The sequence below is a fragment of the Mercenaria mercenaria genome, chromosome 3, assembly GCF_021730395.1.
Source record: "Mercenaria mercenaria strain notata chromosome 3, MADL_Memer_1, whole genome shotgun sequence".
Lineage (NCBI taxonomy): Eukaryota > Metazoa > Mollusca > Bivalvia > Venerida > Veneridae > Mercenaria > Mercenaria mercenaria.
The window spans coordinates 54,504,557-54,531,100 of NC_069363.1; the positions used below are offsets into that span (position 1 = coordinate 54,504,557).

Here is a 26,544-nt window from a genome sequence, read left to right on the forward strand (position 1 = left end):
AGAAATACTTCAATTTTCTAAGTACAATAAGGGCAATAATTCTGACATAATGCATCAGAGAAATGTCATTCCCGGCCTTCTCATCAACCATATGGCGGCTATTTCATTGCTATATCTCTTACAGCATTAAAAATTAACCAATAAATACCAATATTTAGTACTAAATTACCAAACTTTACAGTTTAACCCAAAATTTAGTTATGGTGACCTTGACTTTGATCAAATTACAAAAACAAAAACAAAAAGAATAATAATAATAATAATAATAATAATAATAATTCCCCAATGCTCGGGAAACCAGTGTTATACAGAGTTATATACCTTGAGAAGGAGACAGTTGCCATTTGAAAACTCTACCACAAAAAAAAATAGGCTTACGCACTTTTACACTTGTAACAATTGTTAATGTGCAGTGTAACTGTCTGTATTCAGATCTTCACAGAATACTAACGCATATTAAGACGGCAGCTTCAGCCGCCACCTATAATAATATAGGTTGAACAAGAGGTTTCGGCTACTGAAACCTAAATATCAATCAGACTCATGACTCCCCAAAAACAACAGGGAAACAAAGATTTTTTCTCCACATTGTAGCCCTCAGATAAAGTCATATACATATATCCGTATATTGTACAAACCTTTTTTGTATCGCTCGATATTTCCGTGGCCATAATCTAACGTCTGAATTTTTACTTCTTTCTGTTATCTACGTGTATTCTAGCATAAAACTGCTGTTTTTGTCACTTTTCGGGGGTGTTTTGTTTTAACAGAGAGATTCTCGCGCTCACGTGCTGTTATAACACCTTTTTATATATGCGCGTTCTGTGGCAGAGCGTTAACGCATCACGGCCCCAAAACGGATAATTCAAATTGAAATGACGTCAACGTGAAAAAACAACTCGGATATTCCCGCGCATTTCATGGAAATTTAATGACGTTGAGGGATAATGTATTCATTTATTCGTTTTTTTCGCGTTTTATGCTAGAATAGCGTTAGCGCATGTTATTTTCGTGTTATAACATCTTCGGAATCCCTCGGGATACGTTGGTACCCTCGCCCTACGGGCTCGGGCACCAACCGATCCCTCGGGATTCTGCAGACGTTATAACACGGAAAAACATGCGTTATCCCTACAAAATATTACGTCCAACATGGTTAAGGTTATTAGAATCCAAGATCGATTAGTCGTACTAAGCTCATAATTCAGAACATATTCTAGCTTCATAGATTCTTTCTAATCAATACAATATGTGAGAAGTTTTCTGGCGCCATTTCTTCTTTTTGCAAGGCAGAAATTCACGTCAAAATTAATTATGACCTCGTTGCAAACATTGAAGAAGGAACTTGTCAGCCAGTATGGGTCATACAAACAGGAGCGTTGTATAAATACAGACCACACCGAAAGCAGGTGCGTTGACTTAGTCACTTACAGGTGCATTGACTTAGTCACTTATAAAAAAGGGCAGTAAAGCTAACTTAGATGTCGTCATTGTTTACAAAGGTACACTTTAGTGTGTGTTGAATAATCAATCTCGAGTCAACAATCTGCATAGCAACTTCCGTTAGTCTGTTTTACTTTAACTCTAGATAGTTAGCAGTTCTATCTCATGATCTATAGCTCTATATTTCATGATTTTGGGTGAACACTTTTCAGAGAAGAAATTCTTCGACAGATTGAGGATGTAATACTACGAGTTATGAAAGATACAGCTAATGGTACCTCTCCCCTTTTGACTTACTCGAGTACATCTGACTGGAGTGATGTAAGGTGGGTCCTTCTCTGCTTGATTAATTAAGGACCGATACTTGTTGTCTAATTATTCAATAGATCTACTTAAAGATCGGATGAAACTAAAAAATACACATTTTGAATATGTCTCCATCCATTGCATCACATATATTTGAATGGAAAATTTATTTCTGAAATCAAATTTACATTGTCAAGGAATTCCTTTGTATTTTTTTTCACAAGTGGTTAACATAATTTCAGCTTTGGTACGAACTCCGGTTTAGAGATGAGGAGGAATCAAAGGATGACGACAGTGCGCTTTGAGTCGCTCCAGTCTGTGAAAAAGTTAGGTATGAATGTTTCTTGTCTACAGAAGTTATTTTTTCTTAAATGTAATAAAAATGTCTTTTAAATAGGTACAGTATCTTCTAAATTGCACGTTTTGTATACATTTTCAGGTCTAATGATGAAGGTCCTCTCAGTAATGTACAGACTGGTGAAGACCAATCATTACTGCACAAAAAGGTGACATATTTCTTCAAACACAATTCCTGTCAGCTTGCAATGAAGCTATATTTATTTTATTGCATCTCTTGCATTCAGTTTCACTCATTTGTATTATAGACTTGTAGAAAATTCTGATAAAACACACAAAGGAACCATTTTCAGTGTTAATAACTTAATATTACATAACTAAAATTTACTATTTCCAGTTTCGGCTAGATCTAAAGTCTTCCTCAGAATAATTGCTAATTATAGATCTACAAACCAATGCAAAATGATATAAAAACCTTCAAAATTGTTATAACAGAAGTCAATGCCAAACGTAGCATTTAATGGCAAACGGTCTATTATTCATTATTTTAGCAGTCGGACTAGAGTGTTTACCACCAGTTTATGTGCATTTGCACATTATTGAAAACATAGTTTCTCTTATAAATAGTGATTGTAATTGTTGCTATGTATAAGAGGTTTGTTTCCACACAAGAATGCTCATATTTGTATATGAATATATAATGTCAAAACAAGAAGTTTCAAAAATGTGTTGTCTATGATAAACATGTGTATGCCTAAATTGGCTTAGAACGTTGTCATTTGGGAGAAACACTTTAAAAGGTGTATATGCTAGTAAATTTTCTGTGTGACGAAACAATACTTTTGTAGAGACATTTACTACCAAGATCCCAGTCTGTTTGGAAGTCAGCACACGCTAGATGGTATTGTTGACAATATATCGTGTATGCTCGAAATCCCTAGGTGGGAATTACATGTGGTACGTTCAAATAAAACACATTATTACATAACTCTTTATATAAATAGCCGGTCCATAGTTTGTGTTACATGACCATTCTATATTTAACACATATTTACTGGGCCAATGAGCCAAACGTTCAATAATACACTAACATGTAATTCCATGTAAAGTCAAGGCTAGATGAACGGCTTAGGGCAAATGAAAATAAGACTGTTAAAATTAATTTAAGATGTCAAGTAACAAAACACATATTTAATGACTTGTTGGCTAATAGTCAAAACTATTGCCCTTAATTCTTCGGACACTGGGCAATAGTTTTGACTGTCAACCGACAAGCCATTCAATAAGTGTATATTACCACAGGTGACAGAAATGTTACAGAAATAAAATATTATTTTGCTGAACATTACAAATGGCTACATCGCATATATCTTCTTTGAATTAATTGTTAAACTTGCACCTTTATGAATTAATACTGTCTCTTCTTGCAGCTTGCCACATCCAAGGGTTGTTTAGCTGGAGATCTTCTGTTTCAAGACGTGGATAATAATTATATAGACTGCAGACAAACACAGATGGTTTGTGATTAAATAATGTTATCAATATAATTCCACAAAAATACAAAGTCTAGTACAGTCAAACCTATGTTAAAGACCACCTCTGAACAGAGGCCACCTGGCTCTAAAGACCACATGATTTGTTTCCCATTTTAACATTTACCGTGTATTTTAACCTGTGAATAAAGACCACCTCCCAATAAAGACCACATTTTGGCTCTCCAAAGGGTGGTCTTTACAGACAGGTTTGACTGTAAATGCAAATAAAACATGAACAAGAAACAACCTCTGCTGCCTATTCACTGATAAAACTATTTCATTGGTTTATATGGCAGTTAGGTTATAAAATGTTCTCTGTTGAAATACTAGTATACTAATTGACCCATTTTTGTATTTCTTTTCAGGGAGTACAGGTACCCAATCATGTGAACGGCATGCACAGTATCCTTATTTTTGATTGGGCAGAAAGAAGTGGACGCTCAGTTTCGTTTTCAGAAATGTTTTTCTGGTACAATATAATATCTGTCTGACATTCGTTTCAAATTTTCGTAAAATGCTGAATGTAACTGTTGAATGTTACAAAGGAGTTTGAGATGTCTTTCAGCTGTATCATTAACCATTTTATTTCTTACTAAGCAATAACAGATATTGTTTCTAACGCTGATTTTATACTGGTGGTAGAGAAGGACGCTACTTTCCAAAAGTTGCTACAAGACAAAGTGTGTGAGAAACTTCATCCATGTATTATCATCACGGTAAACACAAACTTTCAGTATTTATCTCAAGAAATGCTGTCCTCAAAGACCTTGTACAACGAACGCGTATGATAAGGCTTTTTAATTTTGCGTTAAAACAGGTAAAGCAACTGTCCATTTTGATGTTATGCATAATTACATGATGGGAAATAAACTTTCTATTTCGCACATGAACTTACACAGATACTGTAAACAATGGATTCAATAATAGTTTCAACCATGTCAATTAATATTCTATATTGGTAGATTTTTCTGTATGTTTTACAGAACAATTATCGAACATAGGATAGGCAAAGTTTATGCTCATAACAAAAAGGTGGCAGCCGCATTTTAAACAAAGGGAATATGAACCGCTATTTACAACATCTCAGTTTCTATATGGTCGTGTTTTACTCTGTTATATAATACTCTTTAGAACGGATCTTTTAATAACAACGTTTGAATTTAAATTATTGTGTAATGAAATACAGTAACACAATATTCGTGGCCTGTATGTACACAAGGGCCGTTTACAAAAAAAAAAGAAGTAATAAGAATAATAATTATTTTCACAGGGTAAAGGTTTTCCGGACATTAATACAAGAATGTTGCTGAAGAAGTTGTGGGATAATTTTTCTATTCCAATACTTGTTCTTGTCGACGCAGATCCCCATGGTAACTTCGTATTTAGTATTCTGCCTTAGAAACATACTTACTAAAGGCAAATGAATTGTGTTACCAAATTATAATTCAGGTAACAACAAACCTATCAAAACTATAGTTATAAGAACTATTATATAGGATTTCAAGTTAAAGGTATTTTTGAGTAAGTGAAATCGGTTGATTTAAATCCTGTCATCATGTTTTCACTAAGCTTTAGAAAAAATGGTATTTTCAATTAATTTTGTATTGTGTTAAACATAATGTTTGACTGCACTTGTGCGGGGATTCCTAAATAAATATCTGTCACATCGAGGATCGGGCCTTCAGTTCGATTGGCAGCCCCTAAACCGGGCCGTCTACAGCGGATCAACTGTCTTGGTCCAGAATAAGTTCCACGTGATGAAAATAACAAGTCTAAAATGAAGTTTTAATTCGGTCCCTAGGTTTTATGGTTTATCAGGCTTCATTTATGAATTTTATTTCCAGGGATAGAAATAATGACGGTTTACAAGTTCGGTTCTAAGGTAATGATTTTAGCGGTTTGCGTTTCATACAACATTGTATTGGAAGTGTCGTTTTAGATTATTGTTCTGTTAATACTTAAAAGTTTGATAAAGTTTTTTTTTTCAAACTAACAGTACTGAGTGAGATAGAGTGCCATCCTTCAAGGGAACAGCATATTGCTCTATTAACTGTTTCACTTTCCCACTTGCGAAAACTTTCAATTATTTCATGACTATTTGTTTCAGGCATTGTCATTCGAGACAGAACATTTAGCTGTACCTTGCATTAAATGGCTCGGTATACTTCCATCAGATATATTCAGGTAAGAGTTCCCATAAAAAATCTAAAGGACGGGCTTTTGAAAATTGTGACATGACGACACAGTGTACACGATTCAGTACATTTTCAACTGATTAGAATTTTTTGTCTGTATTGTATTTCGCATTTATGTGTCTTTTTAATTACTTTAGGCTATTATCTAGAACTTTGGCTATGTCATTCTTTCCTTGGCGTTGCTTAAAATATCTTTAAGGATTGCTGTAGCCTTGCAACGTCACAAACTTAGTCAATTTGATAATCCGATGTGCAATGCACGAGAACCGCAACTCTATTTTGCTTGCTCACAAAGGTCTTTGTAGAGGCTTTTGAAAGGAAACGCGTTGCTGTTCTCCGACAGCACTTGATAGTTTATCACATTCCAAGCTGATTTATTTCAACTGATAGGGTTTCGTGGTGTGGATTACCCCTTTGAAGCACTGCCTCAGAATGACTTGAACCAGATTTGCATCGAAAAAATGAGAAATACAATATACATGTATACCTTACATTTTTGAGACCAAACCTTGTGTTGTTTCATTGAATTGAAGTAGTTGTATGCACAAAACTTGATGTATCAAGCAAAGTTTACGCCATGTATAGAGTAACATTTATTTAGCTTGTTTTGAAACTAGCGTGTACTGAACAAGACTTGGTGGGGGACGGGGGATAAAAATAAGAAGCCCCACCGTGGGGGTCAACGGTTATATCTGTTAATAGGGAAAATACTTCAAAAATTATCAGATCATATTTTCTAAACTGTTTAATTATAATTACTTGATGACCCCAAGTGATTAGGGGGTCACATGACCTACTGACATACTTTCTTGTTTTTTTTTTAAGATACAGCCTTGAAATTTGGATGACATGTACAGTTTAGCACACCGATCTTAAAACTGAATCTGACCTACTGACGTACTTCCTTAATATTTTAGCATTAGTTTGATATTTAAAACGTGTAGCTCATATTACTCAGGTAAACGATCCAAGGTCATCATGACCCTCTTGTTTTTAACAAGCAACGACCTTTTAATTAAGTAGTCAACCTGTCACACGGTATCCGAATTATCTTCATTAATTTCACGTGCGGGAAAGGGCTGGTCACTAAGTTGTGATGGGTTTTTAATTGCTTTTATTTTCATTTTGCGATATATCTTCTAAAGCTATAAAAATGTGTGTATGGCTACTTGTTATATATTCATGGTCAGTAATGAGAATGTTGTCGAACAGGTCAAGCAAAATGTGCATGTTGCTATTAAATATGTAAGATCAAAATGTAAGTGCAAAACATGGACATTCCATCTAATTCTGTTCAGTACAACGCGTATATATATGTATGTTTATTCTAATACGAAATGCCATCTGTGATTATGCTTTTAAATTTGCTGTTTGTTTCGGATATTATGATGACAGGCAAGTGAACAAATTGATTAAAACGATTATATATGAAACAAAATGGGAAATTTGGAAATATACAAATAATTGTAAATTTAATAACAACTATCAGTCAATAAGAAGCTTTTATAAACATCTAGTTAGAAAAATTAAAGAACAAATAGAATGGCATAGTACTGATAATGAAGAACTACAGTTATTAAAATCTATCGAGACGTATAAGTTTTCAGAATGTTGTGTATAATTAAATATTTATAAGCTTGAAAACAACAAGAAAAAAAGAAACTTCTACTTATTTTATTTCGTTTTCGAACAAGTTCTATTTTACTGGCGAAGTAACTACTGTGTTCAATATATCACTGATGTTTGTATGAATTGGTTTTGGTGTCTTCTTTTTATGGCTATTGTTTTGTAAATGTCCATACCTTTTAAAAATAAATGGGGTAATCCCTATTGGGAACCCGAAAAAAAACGAAATGCCGATCTATCACAGACTCTTAAAATGTTTGTTTTTCAGGCTAGGTATACCGGAGACATCACTAATTCCTTTAAGTAAAGCTGACAGAATTAAAGGTTTAGAACTGCTGTCAAGACCATACATTCAGCATTATCCACTATGGAGAAATGAGGTAAATTGTAAGATTGTACAAGACAGGTTTCTGACATCTTCATTTGATATATTCAGCTACAAACTTCAGTAAAAAGGTGATACGATCGTGAAACTCATAATTGACTATAGCTCACTGTGCACATTTTGGATTAATTTAAATGTTGACTTTGGTTATATTTTAGATTGAGAACATGCTAGCAAGTGGAAGGAAAGCGGAGATTCAGGCATTGGACAGCATCTCGAGTAGCTTCTTGACTGACGTCTATCTACCAAGCAAGATCAGGTGTTCTGGGTGGATATGAACCATTTCTGTACAACCAGCAGTGATTATATACCGTTTCATCTTTTAATTGTTCCGTTTTTAGTATGGTGAGCTGTTCTCACTTCTTGCCAACAAAAAAGTAGCTTCAGAATGTTAAGTGTTTAATTTCTTAATTACAAACCATTTACTATCATCCTATATAGTAGTTGCCGGATGTTCTCGTTTTAAAAAACTCTGGTACTTAATTCCCTTTGTAGGCCTCAGTAGAACCACCTGATAATCAGCATTACGTTGTGGTGCTTTTTTTTCGAAGAATCGTCCAATGGTCATACAATTTCTCTTCTCTTTCCTCTTCCTATCAGCAGATCAAAGAATCTTCTGTTTCCACTTTGGCTTTTACTTTAGGCCTATCGGAGATAACACCTTATCAGAGCCCTCTGCATAAAATAAGATTGGATATTCTTAGAGCTGTGACCGCTGACACTAGACCAGAAAGAAATTTTCATTGTACATGGTAAACCCAATACTAGGTATACTATGAGAACCTTGGTATCCAATGAGTTTACGAGCCCATTTCAATCGCTGATTTCTCACTTAAAACATGCAGTTCGGGAAATGGACATTATGCAATTTTGAACAAAGATAATTTAGTTAACTTTCGTTTACTCTGTTAATTCAAGTGATATTGCGTCTCTTTCTGATCAGAAACCTATTTGGTTTTAATATCGATGTATTACCTAAACGATATTTTTTCTACTAGTGCTTGCAGATTTGACTTTCGACACACTTGTGGGGAGGGGTGCGAGGTGGGAGCAGGGTACAACTTTGCATGTGGATAAATATTCATGGAAGGTTTGATTAAACTAGAATGTGTCTGTAGGACACAGGGTGTGCCCCCCACTGGTACATTAGTCACAAATAAGGGGCAATAATTCAAATGTTTGCAGTCTTAATGGGGTATAGCCTCAACAAACATTTTATGAAAAGGGTTCATTATTCTAGGCCCTATACTTTTTGAGCTATGAGCATCACAAACAAAAAATCCACTATTCTGGCTATTTCAAGGGCCATAACTCTGTAATAAGAGTAAGATTCTCAAGAAGAATGCCAAGAGTGCAAGGCCACATCATGATAAAGACTCCTGCAATGTTTCCTGAATTTACATCTAATACTTTTTGAGCTAGGCACATAATTAGGTGAAAAAGTGCATTTTTTTACTATTTCAGGGGCCATAACTTCAAAAATAGGGGTGGAACCAGCCAAAACATTAGAGGTGTGCAAGTTCATATCACGATAAAGACATTGTGCAAGTTTTCAACAATTTATATTAAATACTTTTTGAGCTAGGCGTGTCACAAGGTGAAAATGTGCATTTTTGACTATTTAAGGGGCCATAACTCTAAAAATTGGGGGCATAGCCAGACGAAAAATAGGAGGTACGCAAGTTCATATCTTGATATAGACTCATGCAAGGTTTCATCAATTTATATGAAATACTTTTTTATCTAGGGGTGTCACAAGGAGAAAATGTGCATTTTTGACTATTTCAGGGGCCATAACTCAAAAAATAGGGGGCAGACCCAAAGAAAAATAGGAGGTGCGCAAGTTCTTATCATGATTAATACACATGCAAGGTTTCATGAATCTGTATCAAATACTTTTTGAGCTAGGCGCGTCACAAGGTGAAAATGTGCATTTTTGACTATTTCAGGGGCCATAACTCAAAAAATAGGGGGCAGAGCCAAATGAAAAATAGGAGGTGTGCAAGTTCATATCATGATAAAGAATCATGCAAGGTTTCATCAGTTTATATGAAATACTTTTTGAGCTAGGCGTGTCACAAGGTGAAAATGTGCATTTTTGACTATTTCAGGGGCCATAACTCTGAAAATATGGGGCGGACCCAAATGAAAAATAGGAGGTGCGCAAGTTCATATCATGATAAATACACATGCAAGGTTTCATGAATCTATATCAAATACTTTTTGAGCTAGGCATGTCACAAGGTGAAAATATGCATTTTTGACTATTTCAGGGGCCATAACTCTAAAAATAGTGGGCGGAGCCAGATGAAAAATAGGAGGTGCGCAAGTTCATGTCATGATAAAGACTCATGCAAGGTTTCAATAATTTATATGAAATACTTTTTGAGCTAGGCGTGTCACAGGGTGAAAATGTGCATTTTTGACTATTTCAGGGGCCATAACTCTGAAAATAGGGGGCGGACCCAAATGAAAAATAGGTGCGCAAGTTCATATCATGATTAATATACATGCAAGGTTTCATGAATCTGTATCAAATAGTTTTTGAGCTAGGCGCGTCACAAAGTGATAATGTGCATTTTTGACTATTTCAGGGGCCATAACTCTAAAAATAGGGGGCGGAGCCAGACGAAAAATAGGAGGTGCGTAAGTTCATATCATGATAAAGACTCATGCAAGGTTTCGTGAATTTATATCAAATACTTTTTGAGCTAGGCGTGTCACGACTTTCGGACGGACGCACGGATGCACGGACAAGACCAAATCTATATGCCCCCACCACTCATGGGGGGGCACAAAAAACAAGGCAGTCTGAAAGACAGCTAAATCCCCCGCCACTGTTATGGATAGTGAAAAGGTAAACCTTTGACCTTTAGCTGTGACTTTGACCTTGAACTGATATGGCCGACTCATGAATTCTGCACAACATCTTGATGTGATCATTTGACCCAAGTTTCATGAAAATCCTTCAAGGGGTTTAGGAGATACAGAGCTAAAACCTTTGATCTCGAGTTGTGATCTTGACCTTGAGTTGACATGGCTGACTCATGAGCTCTTGATGAGGTGATCATTTGACCCAAGTTTGATGAAAATCCTTCAAGGGGTTTAGGAGATACAGAGTGGACACAAAATGAAAGGCTCAAACCTTTGACCCTAAGCTGTGACCTTGACCTTGAGCCAGCAAGGCTGACTCATAAGTTCTGCACATCGTTTTGATAAGGTGATCATTTGATCCAAGTTTTATAAAATTCCTTGAAGGGGTTTAAATAGGAGATATAGAGCTGACACGAAATGGAAGGCTAAAATCTTTGACCTAGAGTTGTGACCTTGACCTTGAGCTGGTATGACTGGCTCGTGAGTTCTGCACATCGCCTTGATGAGGTGATCATTTGACCAAAGTTTGATGAAAATCCTTCAAGGGGTTTAGGAGATACAGAGCGGACACAAAATGGAAGGCTTAAACCTTTGACCCTCAGTTGTGACCTTGACCCGGCATGGCTGACTCATAGGTTCTGCACACCGTCTTGATGAGGTGATCATTTGACCCAAGTTTTATAAAATTCCTTCAAGGGGTTTAAGAGATACAGAGAGAACACAAAATGGAAGGCTCAAACCTTTGACCTTGAGCCGATATGGCTGACTCATCGGTTCTGCACATCGTCTTGACGAGATCATTTGACCCAAGTTTCATGAAAATCCTTCAAGGGGTTTAGGAGATATGGAGCGGACACAAAAAAACAGACGGACGGAATGACGGAGACCATTCCTATAACCCCCCCACCACTTGTGGCGGGGGATTAAAAACGAAAAAAAAAATTGTGTGTGTGGGGGGGGGGGGGGTGGACGGGGTGTGACCAGGGTAGTGGGGTTGACCCGGTGTGTGTACTCAACTTGTGGAGAAAAATGAAAGAAGTTTAATGAAATTCTATCATTTTGGTTAGTTTGTTATGTAAAAATATGTGGATATTTAAACAATTGAAGGGCAATAACTCCGAAGTTTCTATAGAGATCCTGACAAAATCGTGCGACCTTCCATACTGTGCACGGTGATCTAAATCTAATTAAAGTTAAATAATTATGTCACAAGTTATGAAGCAGAAATTGCCATTTTTACAGTACCCTAAATAGTTGACACTAAAAACTACTAAGGGCCATACTTGGGCAATCTGAGTGGAACTTGACAGGCCGCATTTCCCTATAGTGGTGTTCATGTATATGAAGTTTCATTTAAATATTACAGCCCCCATAGATCTGGCTCCGGACGGACGACACCAAAACTATATCACTTACGCCTTCTGCGGATGATAATAATGTACTCCGATCTATAACGATCGCTGCAATAATCATACATTATAGTATCGTAGAGGGCTCCATGACCAAGAGGTTAATGTAGCTGGCTCCGAGTCGATTGCCCTTACTTCTATAGAATTCTTCATGTAAGGAAGCCATTCAGCTGTGTAACAAAATATTGGTGGTTCTACCCAGGAGCCCGCCCATACCTTTAACAATATATAGAAAGACACTGTGTGTCTACATCCACCATCAGAAGCTGGGTAAGTTGCCAAACTGCATATGACCCAAATTGTGTGTCGGTGAGACTCTACCGTCTGAAAATAGGTGGCAAATAGGCCTTTAACCATTTAGCATGAAGTTGGATCTTTGTATACGAGACTCGGTCATGCAGACATGTTCTTGTCGTACAAGGCAAAGAACTTTCAAAATTTCTTGATGAATGCCAATTTGATACGTCCAAGAACTTATTTTTAGAATTATTAACAGTGCAGTTACCATGAAGAATAAAACTAGGCCCATATTTCTTTTGACTACTTGGAAGATTCTATTCTATGGACTATGTTAAGCGCCTTTGAACATGAAATTGATCATGAAAAGGGCGCTATATAAATCTGGTATAATAATAATAATAAGATTCTGAACATGGGCTTAATTGAATGAAGAGTGTTCTGAAATGTTTAGAACGTGTGCCGACTTACTGAACCTGGTGCAGATACGTCGTGATATTTTTTTTTTGCTTTTGTTGGGTTTAATGTGACACGACGACACAATTATAGGTCATTACGAAATGGTTTTATATCCAGTACGAATTTCAAGTGCCAGTTACCAGAGAAAAACTATAATATTTCATTCTCTTGACAATTAGAATTTTTTGAACATTGGAGTAGTCAAAGGAATATGGCCTAATAGATCGGGTTTGACTGCCGTCTTACCAAATGTACAGAAACGTCCAATAAACCATTTAAGGGCAGACAACTCGGCCAAAAGTAATGCTGACCTGCGCTCGGTCTTTATGTCAATACATAATGGATACCTAGTAGCGCATTTTACCATGACCAGTACCTGGAAGCGCAAGGCATAGGAGCTTAGCAGGACAAAACAAACGGAAATCGAACAATCAACTGGAAACGTGTTGATAGACAAATCTTACACTTGTCAGTTGTTTTCATTATTATGCCCCCCTTCGAAGGAGGGGTATATTGTTTTGCAGATATCGGTCTGTCTGTCAGTTGGTATGTAGACCAATCCGTTTCCGGATGACAACTCACGAATACTTGAGCCTAGGATCATGGAAGTTGGGAGGTTGGTCATAACCAGCACATGACCCCTATTGATTATAAGATCAGTAGGTCAAAGGCCAAGGTCACAGTGACCTGGAACAATTAAACGGTTTCCGAATGATAACTAAGAATGCTTGGGCCTACGATTATGAAAGTTGATAGGGAGGCTAATCATGACCAGCAGATGATCCCTATTGATTCTGAGGTCAGTAGGTCAGTCACAATGACCCGGAACAGTTTAACTGTTTCCAGAAGGTAACCGGAGAACGCTTGGGCCTAGGACCATGGAACTTGATCATGATCAGCAGACGACCCCTATTGATTTTGAGGTCAATAGTCAAAGTGACCTGGAACAGTTAAACGGTTTTTGGGTGATAACTCAAGAACGTTTGGGCCTAGGATCATGAAAGTTGATAGGGAGTTTGGTCATGACAGCAGATGACCCCTATTATTTTGAGGTCAGTAGGCCAAAGGTCAAGGTCACAGTGAACTGGATCAGTTAAACCGTTTCCGGACAAAAACTTGAGAACACTTGGGCATAGGATCATGAAACGTAATAGGGAGGTTGATCATGACCAGCAGACGACCCCTACTGATTTCGAGGTCAAACGTCAAGGTCACATTGACCCGGAACAGTAGAACTTTTGTGTACAGTGATGAAATAATTTTTGTTCCTTGTGCAATTACTGAATGCATCAAGGGGGTATTTCGTGTTCTACGAGCTTGTTTCCTAGTATTTCACCTGGCTACTGACTTGAAACCAGTAAGGCTTCCACATATTAAAGAATTATATACCCCCCACCCCCCAGTGAGATTTCTAGGTGAGGGTAGGTTTGTCTTAACATTTTCTTGTCACATACATTACACCATTTTCTCTATTATCCTTCATTGGATTTGATCTTCAGATCTGACCTTGATCAGTGCCTGGAACAGTATGAGCATGTCACAAAATATGCCCATCAAAATATTCAGTTACGTATCATAAAAAGATTTTGAGTAATTCAAGGAACATAATCCAACAATGCCTGGGGCGATTTGGGTGGTTATCAAAGATGGCCGAGATATTATGCCCACAAACATTGTCACCAAGTTTGGTGAGGATCGGAGTAAAACTGTTGCACTTAGAGGGCGGACAACGCTAAATTCGCAGATTTCGAGTAATTCAAGGGCAATAATCCAAGTGTGCCTGGGGCAATTTGGCTGGTTATCGAACATGGCCCACAAACATTGTTAGCAAGTTTAGTGAAGATCGGATGAAAACTGTTCAACTTAGAGAGCAGACAAGTTTTTTTTGTTATTGAAGGGCCATAATCAAAGAGTGCCTGGGGCGATTTGACTGGTTATCGAACTTGGCCGAGATATTATGCCCACAAACCTTGTCAGCAAGTTTGGTGAGATTGGAAGAAAACTGTTTGACTTAAGAGAGCGGACATGCTTTTGGAAGCCGACCGCCACGGGTGTTCAAATAATACTCCCTGCTCTTTCAGAGACGGGCATATAAACTAGAGGGCCAAGATGGCCCTAGGTCGCTCACCTAAGAAACACACCATAACAGTGTAAAACATGTTTGACTAGTGATTTCATGGAAACAAATCTTCTGACCAATTTTCATTAAGATTGGACCAAAAAACTGGTCTCTTGTGATAAAACAAGCATTTTTTTAGATTATGATATGACCTAGTTTTTGACCCTAGATGACCCATGTTCAAACTAGACATAGATTTTATCAAGGCGATCATTCTGACCAAAATTCATGAAGATCAATTGAAAAATACAGCCTCTATCACATATACAAGTTTTTTCTTTGATTTGACCATGTGACCTAGTTTTTGACCTCATATGACCCATATTCAAATTCGACCTAGATTTCATTAAGGCAATCATCCTGACCAAATTTCATAAAAATCAATTGAAAAAACAGTATCTATTGCATACACAAGATTTTTCTTTAATTTGACCTAGTGACCTAGTTTTTGACCTCAGATAACCCATATTCAAACTCGACCTAGATTTCATCAAGGCAATCACTCTGACCAAATTTCATGAAGATCAATTGAAAAATTCCGCCTCTATCGCATACACAAGGTTTTTCTTTGATTTGACCAAGTGACCTAGTTTTTGACCCCAGATGACCCATTTTCGAACTCGGAGTAGATTTTATCGAGGTGATCATTCTGGCTAAATTTCATGCAGATCAGTTGAAAAATACAGCCTCTATCGCATACACAAGGTTTTTCCTTGATTTGACCTAGTGACCTAGTTTTTAATCCCAGATGACCCATTTTCGAACTCGGCCTAGATTTCATCAAGGTAATCATTCTGACCAAAATTCATGAAGATCAATTGAAAAATACCGCCTCTATCGCATACACAAGGTTTTTCTTTGATTTGACCTAGTGACCTAGTTTTTGACCCGAGATGACCCATTTTCGAACTCGGCCTAGATTTCATCAAGGCAATCATTCTGACCAAAATTCACGAAGAATAATTGAAAAATACAGCCTCTATCGCATACACAAGGTTTTTCTTTGATTTGATCTAGTGACCTAGTTTTTGACCCGAGATGACCCATTTTCGAACTCTGCCTAGATTTCATCAAGGCAATCATTCTGACCAATATTCATGAAGATCAATTGAAAAATACAGCCTCTATCGCATACACAAGGTTTTTCTTTGATTTGACCTAGTGACCTAGTTTTTGACCCAAGATGACCCATTTTCGAACTCGGCCTAGATTTCATCAAGGTGATCATTCTGACCAATATTCATGAAGATTAATTGAACAAGAGGGCCAAGATGGCCCTAGGTCGCTCACCTAAGAAACACTCCATAACAGTGTAAAACACGTTTGACCTAGTGATTTCATGGAAACAAATATTCTGACCAATTTTCATTAAGATTGGACCAAAAAATTGGTCTCTTGCGATAAAACAAGCATTTTCTTAGATATGACCTAGTTTTTGACCCTAGATGACCCATGTTCAAACTCGACCTAGATTTTATCAAGGCAATCATTCTGACCAAAATTCATGAAGATCAACTGAAAAATACAGCCTCTATCACATACAGAAGTTTTTTCTTTGATTTGACCAAGTGACCTAGATTTCATTAAGGCAATCAACCTGACCAAATTTCATAAAAATCAATTGAAAAAAACAGTCTCTATCGCATACACAAGATTTTTCTTTAATTTGACCTAGTGACCTAGTTTTTGACCTCAGATAACCCATATTCAAATCGACCTAGATTTCATCAAGGCAATCACTCTGACCAAATTTCATGAAGATCAATTGAAAAATACATCCTCTATTGCATACACAATGTTTTTCTTCGATTTGACCTAGTGACCTAGTTTTTGACCCCAGATGACCCATTTTTGAACTCGGCCTAGATTTTATCATGGTAATCATTCTGGCTAAATTTCATGAAGATCAGTTGAAAAATACAGCCTCTATTGCATACACAAGGTTTTTCTTTGATTTGACCTAGTGACCTAGTTTTTGACCCCAGATGACCCATTTTCGAACTTGGTCTAAATTTCATCAAGGTAATCATTCTGACCAAAATTCATGAAGATCAATTGAAAAATACAGCCTCTATTGCATACACAAGGTTTTTACGTGATATGACCTAGTGACCTAGTTTTTGACCCCAGATGACCATTTTCGATCTCGGCCTAGATTTCATCAAGGTAATCATTCTGACCAAAATTCATAAAGATCAATTGAAAAAATACCGCCTCTATCGCATACACAAGGTTTTTTCTTTGATTTGACCTAGTGACCTAGTTTTTGACCCGAGATGACCCATTTTCAAACTCGGCCTAGATTTCATCAAGGAAATCATTCTGACCAAAATTCATGAAGATTAATTGAAAAATACAGCCTCTATCGCATACACAAGGTTTTTCTTGATTTGACCTAGTGACCTAGTTTTTGACCTCAGATAACCCATATTCAAAATCGACCTAGATTTCATCAAGGCAATCACTCTGACCAAATTTCATGAAGATCAATTGAAAAATACATCCTCTATTGCATACACAATGTTTTTCTTCGATTTGACCTAGTGACCTAGTTTTTGACCCCAGATGACCCATTTTTGAACTCGGCCTAGATTTTATCAAGGTAATCATTCTGGCTAAATTTCATGAAGATCAGTTGAAAAATACAGCCTCTATTGCATACACAAGGTTTTTCTTTGATTTGACCTAGTGACCTAGTTTTTGACCCCAGATGACCCATTTTCGAACTTGGTCTAAATTTCATCAAGGTAATCATTCTGACCAAAATTCATGAAGATCAATTGAAAAATACAGCCTCTATTGCATACACAAGGTTTTTACGTGATATGACCTAGTGACCTAGTTTTTGACCCCAGATGACCCATTTTCGAACTCGGCCTAGATTTCATCAAGGTAATCATTCTGACCAAAATTCATAAAGATCAATTGAAAAATACAGCCTCTATCGCATACACAAGGTTTTTCTTTGATTTGACCTAGTGACCTAGTTTTTGACCCGAGATGACCCATTTTCAAACTCGGCCTAGATTTCATCAAGGCAATCATTCTGACCAAAATTCATGAAGATCAATTGAAAAATACAGCCTCTATCGCATACACAAGCTAAATGTTGACAGACGACGGACGACAGACGACGGACGACAGACGCCGGACATCGAGCGATGAGAAAAACTCACCTGAGCATTGCTCAGGTGAGCTAAAAATACAGCCTCTATCGCATACACAAGCTAAATGTTGACAAGACGCCGGACGACAGACGCCGGACATTGAGCGATCAGAAAAACTCACCTGAGCATTGCTCAGGTGAGCTAAAAAGGGGACACAACTGAGCCTAATTCCTTGTCCTAGTTATTTAATCTTGCCTTCACATGAAGACTATGATGGTAAACAAGTGATAAAAGTTCCAAAGCCATATGTCAAACAGTTTACACAAAATATGAACTGATACGAAAAACTAAACCAAGATTTATAAGTTAAAAGGGGCCATAATTCAGACAAAAACCTTTCATGTACTCTTGCCTAAAACTGGACGTGGTAATGGTACACAAGGGAAGTGTTAAATGTGGACTGGTACGAAAAACTTAACAAAGGTGTGATGCTGGCTCCAATGACAAGGCGAGTAGGATAGCTCTCCTTTGAATAGTCTAGCTTAAAATGGGTTCTGCATGTTGTCTTCCCAAGTGGAACATTCTGTCCTTGTTAACGGGTTTATAAAGATCACAAAAAGTATAAAATCGCAACTGAATTTGTGGAATCTTGGTAACCAAAGCTAACAAGCTTTAGTGTCTGGTCATTGTTACACAGATGTACCGATACTTTAACTACAAGGGCCCTCATCTGACCTGGGGCAATTATCTCAAGAAATTATGGAGTCAGAAAGTACTTAACCAATGCAATAAGTAAACCGATTGAAAGGACCAAAGCAATTTATAAACGGCTTTCGGTCTCAAGAACAGCGACCTTGACCAAATTTAGCATGTGTTTATAAAACAGTGGTGCCCCCATTTCCTGTCACTGTAGGGTCTTGTGTTACTTGTTAATACTCGGGTAACGCTGTTACGGGAAAATCCCAGGAGCATGACCACATGCTGCACAGCTTTCCTATGTTTCATGAATCCAGGTTAAACAACACTAAAATTTCGACCATTAATTCAGATTTTTAAAGCTGAACTTCGGTCTCAATGAATAAAACCCAAACAGAACTATGCACTGTTTCACATACTGAATAACAATTGCATTTTCATGACATTATGTCAAATACTTTTTTAGATATATGCAATGTTTTTGGCCATACCCTTGGTCTGGTCGAGTGAAATCCCAGTGCACAACTTCAAATACTGACTAAAGGCCAAGCTACACGTTCACAAATTTTACGGTCATTTATGCTTATTTTTGACTATTAAAGTCAATGGCTGCAACTCTAGCCTAACCGACTGAAATCTCAAACAAAACCCTAATGGGGGTGATCACAAGAAGGTTCACCTAGAGACCGAATGCAGATATCGTCATCTCCCATCAATTTTTTACATATAGAGCTCTGTCCAGAAAATAACCATGTGAACTTATCAATATCAACTTAGTGTAGAAGGGCTTTTTTTTTTTACCCCTCGCTCTACAAAACTTGTTCAACATTCATTTCCAAAAAAACATCACCTAACTCTGTTAACTGCAAGACAAATGCTATATTTTCTTTCTCCTTTAATTATTCAAGACAGATATCAACAGAACTCTTGTGTAATATTCAAGTTCTTTTTAAGTCTTTCTGCATTGTAGACAGTTCAACTCTTGACAGGAATTAATCCGGTTTGCCTTCCACTAATGTTCCTTCACTTTCATGAACGAAGCCACACAAAATGAGTGCACTGCATCCAAGATAACAAGATTCTGTCAAATGTTTAAACAATCTTGGCCAAAATCAAGTTTTGGATAATTCCAGCGTAGATCCCCTTGTGGTAAAGCAACTGCAGTTTCCGCATTAGTGAATCCATGGTAGATCCAGTTTTGGTAAAGCACCTTCAGTTTCCACAGAAGCGAATCCATGGTAGACCAGTTATGTAAAGCAACTGTAGTTTCCACAGAAGTGACTATTATCCCACTCCGTGGAACCCAGGAGTGCTTTATACTCTCTCCAACCTACAAAACAGAATAATCATGTCTTAATCAACATCTACGTTTATCTGGAAATATATCAGAACAATTAATGTATATTTATTCAATTTGCATCTTAGTGCATTTAATGTGTTATAATTGATTTTCATTGTTTATGGAAGTTACTTCAAATTTTATCCAAAGCTGTAATATGAAGGGACATTTTTCCCCCTGTTAAGTTGCACAAATGCCTAGAATTCTTTTATTTTTTTCTGCTATATAACAAGGTGTTGCTTGAAGGATATTAAACATGTTTCAACTGTGTAATTATTTTAGGGTTCTACGCTAAAGTTCTGCGGCAATAGGTTGTATGTCGACGAGGAACAAAGCCACAATAATCTTTCTCGATTGGTTTAAACATATTTTATTCCCAAAAATATATTGAAATATAAACATTACATGTACAGTAGATGGAAAGGATTAGAACGAGACAAGTCTTATAAGAGTTTATCTAAAACAATTCTCCATGAAACAAAACTTATTAAACTATTTTTGTGTTAATTAGAACCAAGATTTTCCACAATCCAACCTTCTTTTGAGATTTCTGAACATCTTTGCTATAATTTGACACAATTTAATTTTACTAGTTTTTTTTACACTATTTGAATACATCTTCCAAAAGGACATTTACCTGCCTAGTTCACACTGAAATGTTATATTCAAAAATTAAAACCATTAATGAAACAGGGTAATTATGTAAATATAACTGCCAACTCCAGTTTGCAGTCAAAAATATCAGTCATTTTAGCAATATTCAGTTATGTGAATCATAAAAATGAACTATTTTTTACTGTTTATTTTTACTTGGGAAATGTGTCTACTTTACCTTCCATGGATCCGCATAAAAATTATGTTGCTCGAGTTCTTGTAATTAACTCTGGTCATTTTTATCCTTTAATTTCTTGGTGCTTCTTCCCTGCTTTATCTATTTACAATTTATTGCATAACAATTTAAATAATCTTACAGGGCTGTGACATTAGATAAAATATTTAACTTCTGAAAATATTTTTGGATAAATAAATCGTTTATTAATATGATATGGCAGACAACTTTTTAAGGGGACAGCTGTTCATCAGCTGGCATGTTGGTAACTATGTTTAGACAAGTACTTATGACTTAATTTATACGAGGCAAAATGCTTTGGAAATACTTCAAGTTTTGGCCAAATTATAATTCTTAGATTTGATTTCACAATGGAAAGGAAAAAATCAGTAAATCAGAAGATGGATCACTTTTTTGCTTATATAATATTAGTCTAGAACAAATATTTTTCCCCTAGTTTGTGTCACAGCCCTTCAATAAAAATCATAACATTTTATTTACATTTATACAATAAAATGCAATTATATACAAACACAAAACTGGTCTCTGGTTGTTTTAAGCCTCAGAAAGGCTTTCTAGAGTTATTGCTGTACTTATTTTAATGACGGTTACAAATCTGTTTTAATTAACTTTATTGACTCTGTTTCGGATGTCTTCTTTATATATACTATTCTCAACATATACAGTAGCCAAATTACCATAGCAGGTTTCTGGTTGTATGAAAGATGCAACCTGTCCTCATGTTAACTACCAACCAGCCCTCATGGTAACAGAGGGAGAAATGCTCTAAAATTTAAATGTCTTCCCATCGAGATAAAATACAACTTTCTCAAATCCTGGCTTTTTTTAACAAGAGGACCATGATGGTCCTGAATCGCTCACCTATCCCCACAAGACCCAGTGTTGAACTGAGTATGACGTCGTTATTTCTATTATTTGACATAGTGACCTAGTTTTTGAGCACATGTGACCTAGATATCATCAAGATAAAAAATTCTGACCAATTTTCATGAAGATCCATTGAAAAATATGGCCTCTAGAGAGGTCACAAGCTTTTTCTATTATTTGACCTAATGACCTAGTTTTTGAAGGCACGTGACCCACTTTTAAACTTGACCTAGATATCATCAAGGTGAACATTCGCACCAATTTTCAAGAAGATCTCATGAAAAATATGGCCTCTAGAGAGGTCACAAGGTTTTTCTATTTTTCGACCTACTGACCTAGTTTTTGACCGCACATGACCCAGTTACGAACCTGACCTAGATATCATCAAGCTGAATATTCTCACCAGTTTTCATGAAGATCCATTGAGAAATATGGCCTCTAGAGAGGTCACAAGGTTTTTCTATTTTTAGACCTACTGACCTAGTTTTTGACCCCACGTGACCCAGTTTCGAACCTGACCTAGATATCATCAAGGTGAACATTCTGACCAATATTCATGAAGATCTCATGAAAAATATGGCCTCTAGAGAGGTCATAAGGTTTTTCTATTTTTAGATCTACTGACCTAGTTTTTAACCCCACGTGACACAGTTTCGAACTTGATCTAGATATCATCAAGGTAAACATTCTGACCAATTTTCCTGAAGATCCATTGAAAAATATGGCCTCTAGAGAGGTCACAAGGTTTTTCTATTTTTAGACCTACTGACCTAGTTTTTGAGCGCATGTGACCCAGTTTCGAACTTGACCTAGATATCATCAAGGTGAACATTCTGACCAATTTTCATGAAGATCCATTGAGAAATATGGCCTCTAGAGAGGTCACAAGGTTTTTCTATTTTTAGACCTACTGACCTAGTTTTTGATCCAACATGACCCAGTATTGAACTTGACCTAGATATCATTAAGGTGAACATTCTGACCAACATTCATGAAGATCTCATGAAAAATATGGCCTCTAGAGAGGTCACAAGGTTTTTCTATTTTTAGATCTACTGACCTAGCTTTTACCCCCACGTGACCCAGTTTCGAACTTGACCTAGATATCATCAAGGTGAACATTCTGACCAATTTTCATTAAGATCCATTGAGAAATATGGCCTCTAGAGAGGTCAAAAGGTTTTTCTATTTTTAGACCTAATGACCTAGTTTTTGACCCCACCTGACCCAGTTTCGAACTTGACCTAGATATCATCAAGGTGAACATTCTAAACAATATTCATGAAGATCTCATGAAAAATATGGCCTCTAGAGAGGTCACAAGGTTTTTCTATTTTTAGACCTACTGACCTAGTTTTTGACCCCACGTGACCCAGTTTCGAACTTGACCTAGATATCATCAAGGTGAACATTCTGACCAATTTCATGAAGATCTTGTGAAATATATGGCCTCTAGAGAGGTCACAAGGTTTTTCTATTTTTAGACCTACTGACCTAGTTTTTGATGGCACGTGACCCAGTTTCGAACTTGTCCTAGATATCATCAAGGTGAACATTTTGACCAACTTTCATAAAGATCCCATGAAAAATGTGACCTCTAGAGTGGTCACAAGCAAAAGTTTACGGACGCACGATCACAAAAGCTCACCTTGTCACTTTGTGACAGGTGAGCTAAAAAACAAAACAAGAGGCAGGATAGCCCTAGATTGCTCACCAGAGTTTTACAGCTTGTTTGAATGCTTTAGGTAGAGGCCTTACTAAGGATCAGATGTGTGAAATCATTATTTAATCAGGATAGCAGTTACAAAAACAAGCCATTGCAGCCATGTTTATAGTCAAATCAAAGGATTTAAAGGAAAGCACTGTGGGTTGCCAAAGAAATATTGCTGAAAAAATTATTTTGAAATTTTGCAGCAGTTTCTGTGAGATTGCCATACAGAGAAAACTAGTCCTGGTGCCCATGTAAAACAATCAATTAAATAAAGGTATTTAGTACAGGGTCTCCCGAGGAAAGTTTGCATGAAATTATTATCAAAACTAGGCCAGCAGTTTCAAGAGATTTTTAAAGTTTTCCAAATAGTAATACAGAGAAAACTAGCCCTGCCCCCAGTAGTAACAATGTGTATGTTTTTTTTTTTTAAAATATGACTTGAAGGAAATTGATAGATGGTTACCCAAAGACACATTGCTGTGAAATAACCTGCATTTGGGAAGATTTCTTTTGAGTGCCAGGACAACCAGAATTTTGCACGAATGACCTTTCAAACAGAACCACCCAAGGATTCCTGTTGTTTTTTATAATTGGTTTTGTATAATAATTGTTCTTTAAATAAATTGTTGACAACACATTAAACAATCCAAAAAAAAAAACTCACTGTGGGCACTCTGCAATTAGGCAAGCTAAAAATAATTTTGTGCAGTAACATTTTTTCTTCATTTGGTTATTCATGCATAGCAAAATATATAAAACTTTTTGCACATTTGAATATTTTCATAAGTCTGTTTCAGTCACTTGTCATGGTAAAGTGTTCCAGTAACATATTTAAATATGAACCAACACATGATTCTAATCAACAGTGTGTAACCTTGGCTTTATGACCCCTCTAGTCTAGTCAAGTGTTACTTATGGCAATGTTTCCAATTTACTTTTCAAAGTTAACAATACTATATCATACCAATAGACTTCAGTCTTTGTTGCTTAGTGAATCATAGTTTTTTACTATTTGACTTTGACAGCAAAGATATAAATCAATGTGATGATTTACCATTTGCTTTTAGTCGCTTTGCACAATCATTAAAAAAATCATGACATATTATATAAATTACAGGCCTTCTAGCTAGAGAATCAAATCAATGAAGTAATTTTACCATTTCATTTTTTTTCTTAAAACCTGCATTTTAAATTACATCTGCTAAAAAATTTCACTTCGGAACAGTTGCATATTTTATGAAAATTTGGTTAAGTTCAAACTGAATGGAAACGTGTATCAGATATATTTTACAAGGTGTTGATATTTTTAAAACAATATTTATGCAGTTCAATGACAAATTGCCGATTCTGCTTTCACATCCATGCATTTACTAGTAGGCCTGCCATTTTTTTTTTCAATCTGGTAAGAAACTTGTAACATGTTATAAAATATATATATACATATCATGTTTTATTATTAGAACATGTACATCATTGTATTTGTTTTATTCTTTGTACATATTTTTGCTTGAAATCTGAAATAAAACTGAATAAAGACATTTGATTAATTAGCAATATTAACACAATTTCTGTTTGGCGTTTATTGTTTAATGAATGAATTTACAAAATGACGACAAAGAACACACATGAGTTAGTATTGAACTATAATAATGAGATGCTGATGTCAGTGTTGTTGTTGTTTAAGAAAATTCATTTTCCGTCTTTTTACATCTTCAATTACTCTGACATTTACATACTGTTTTTACACAACTATTATGCTTGATAAATGATTAGGCATAATTCCTTGTAACAGAGACAGGGAGTTTTTCCCCTTTAGTTCCAACATGTTATATGCAATATTTTGTTCAAGTACATCACCTAGGAAAGCACTATTATTTACATATCTATACATTATTAAAATTTCCAGATTTAGTTCCCATATATTAAAACCTAAAAGTTTTCATTTAAAACGGATAAAAACCCATCATCATGCAAACTACATATATGTAACATTATCTCTTTGATTTAGAACTTTATTTAAGAGATACTATTTAGTATTTCTTCTTTAACTAGTGATGCAAAGTCTGAGTATGTTGTTTGGGTTTACTTTTTCAAGATTTTTACACTAGTTTACAATTTTTAAGGGAGATTCTTTTTGCTGGTAACAAATCTACGCAATAATGCGCAAACATGTACCTCCATCTTTGATGACTAGCTTGTACAACTGCAACACTTGACAATATATAGAATGGATATCTCCGGGTGACATGAATAGCCCTCAGTAACTGCTGAATCGACTTTGTGCAAAGCCTGGTCTCGCTGCTGTTTCATATGGATGTGTCCTGGCACCACGTCCACCACGAGACATGACAGGTGGCGGAGCTTTCATAGCGCTTCTATCATAACCAGAGGTTTGGGGTGGTCTTACTTGTGCTCTGCCAGTATCTGCTAAATGGTAATAAAGTACATACTGTCTAATAACAAAATTTCATACTTAAGATTACAAACATGCATTTTAAACAATGCAAACTTAAAGGCATCAAATTGTCCTTATTTCACAATTAAAAAACAATAGGGATGGCAATGAGTACCGATTTTTTCTATCGAGTATTCGGTTCCTCGTTAAGTAGTTTCCGTAAATGGAATATGCCGTATTTAGCATTTGTTCACTATTGAAGGGAGATAATTCAAAATCATTAGTTGTTTCACCATGGCTCCCCCGTAAGCAGTGATATAATGTTCCAAAATCATTTTTTATTGTTGGATACAGTTGTAATTAATTACTTTGAAAACTCAAGAATGTAAAACCAACACAAATAACAGTTTATTGATATGTTATGTCCAAGTAATAACTTGATAATAAAAAATATCAAAACACATCAACACTGTGGGGTGATTTTTAAATTGTTTATATTTTAAGTGGTACTGCAATAAGCCGCATAATTACAATTTACAGAGATCATGATTTGGCAAACACGGGTTACCTGTCAGGGGTCATTATTGACCATTGTGCATCAATTCACACCTTCGTGTTTGTTTAACCTGGGTAATTGATCGAAAAGATGACAGGTAGACACTTTGGTGTCGTTTATATAGCCGCATTAAAATTG

At 36.2% G+C, this 26,544-nt stretch overlaps 2 protein-coding genes across 5 annotated transcripts in view; one reads left to right on the forward strand and one right to left on the reverse strand.

The window, feature by feature from the left end:
- LOC123524715 (KH domain-containing, RNA-binding, signal transduction-associated protein 2-like) overlaps positions 1-26,544 on the reverse strand; it is a 63,989-nt gene that overhangs the window by 15,207 nt on the left and 22,238 nt on the right. Inside the window, exons 9-10 of one of the 4 annotated variants that reach the window (XR_006681330.2) lie at positions 25,631-25,882; positions 19,571-20,018 (exon numbers count right to left, since the gene is read on the reverse strand). The exons of 1 other annotated variant lie outside the window; for it this stretch is intronic. Coding sequence is in view for 2 of the 3 variants with exons in the window: in XM_045303130.2 (XP_045159065.2) it covers positions 25,713-25,882 (170 nt within the window). In the remaining variant the exon portion in view is untranslated. Of the gene's footprint in view, positions 1-19,570; positions 20,019-23,416; positions 25,883-26,544 lie in introns of those variants that run through there. 2 more of the 4 variants (XM_045303131.2, XM_045303130.2) reach the window with 2 other exon arrangements.
- Positions 1,244-8,178, forward strand: LOC123524716 (meiotic recombination protein SPO11-like). The gene is made up of 13 exons (XM_045303133.2): positions 1,244-1,409; positions 1,656-1,769; positions 1,992-2,080; positions 2,189-2,255; positions 2,895-3,003; positions 3,477-3,563; positions 3,947-3,983; positions 4,188-4,297; positions 4,852-4,951; positions 5,426-5,463; positions 5,689-5,765; positions 7,671-7,782; positions 7,946-8,178. Exons 1-13 carry the CDS (start codon positions 1,315-1,317, stop codon positions 8,063-8,065), a joined length of 1,155 nt encoding a protein of 384 aa, XP_045159068.2. The 5' UTR covers positions 1,244-1,314; the 3' UTR covers positions 8,066-8,178.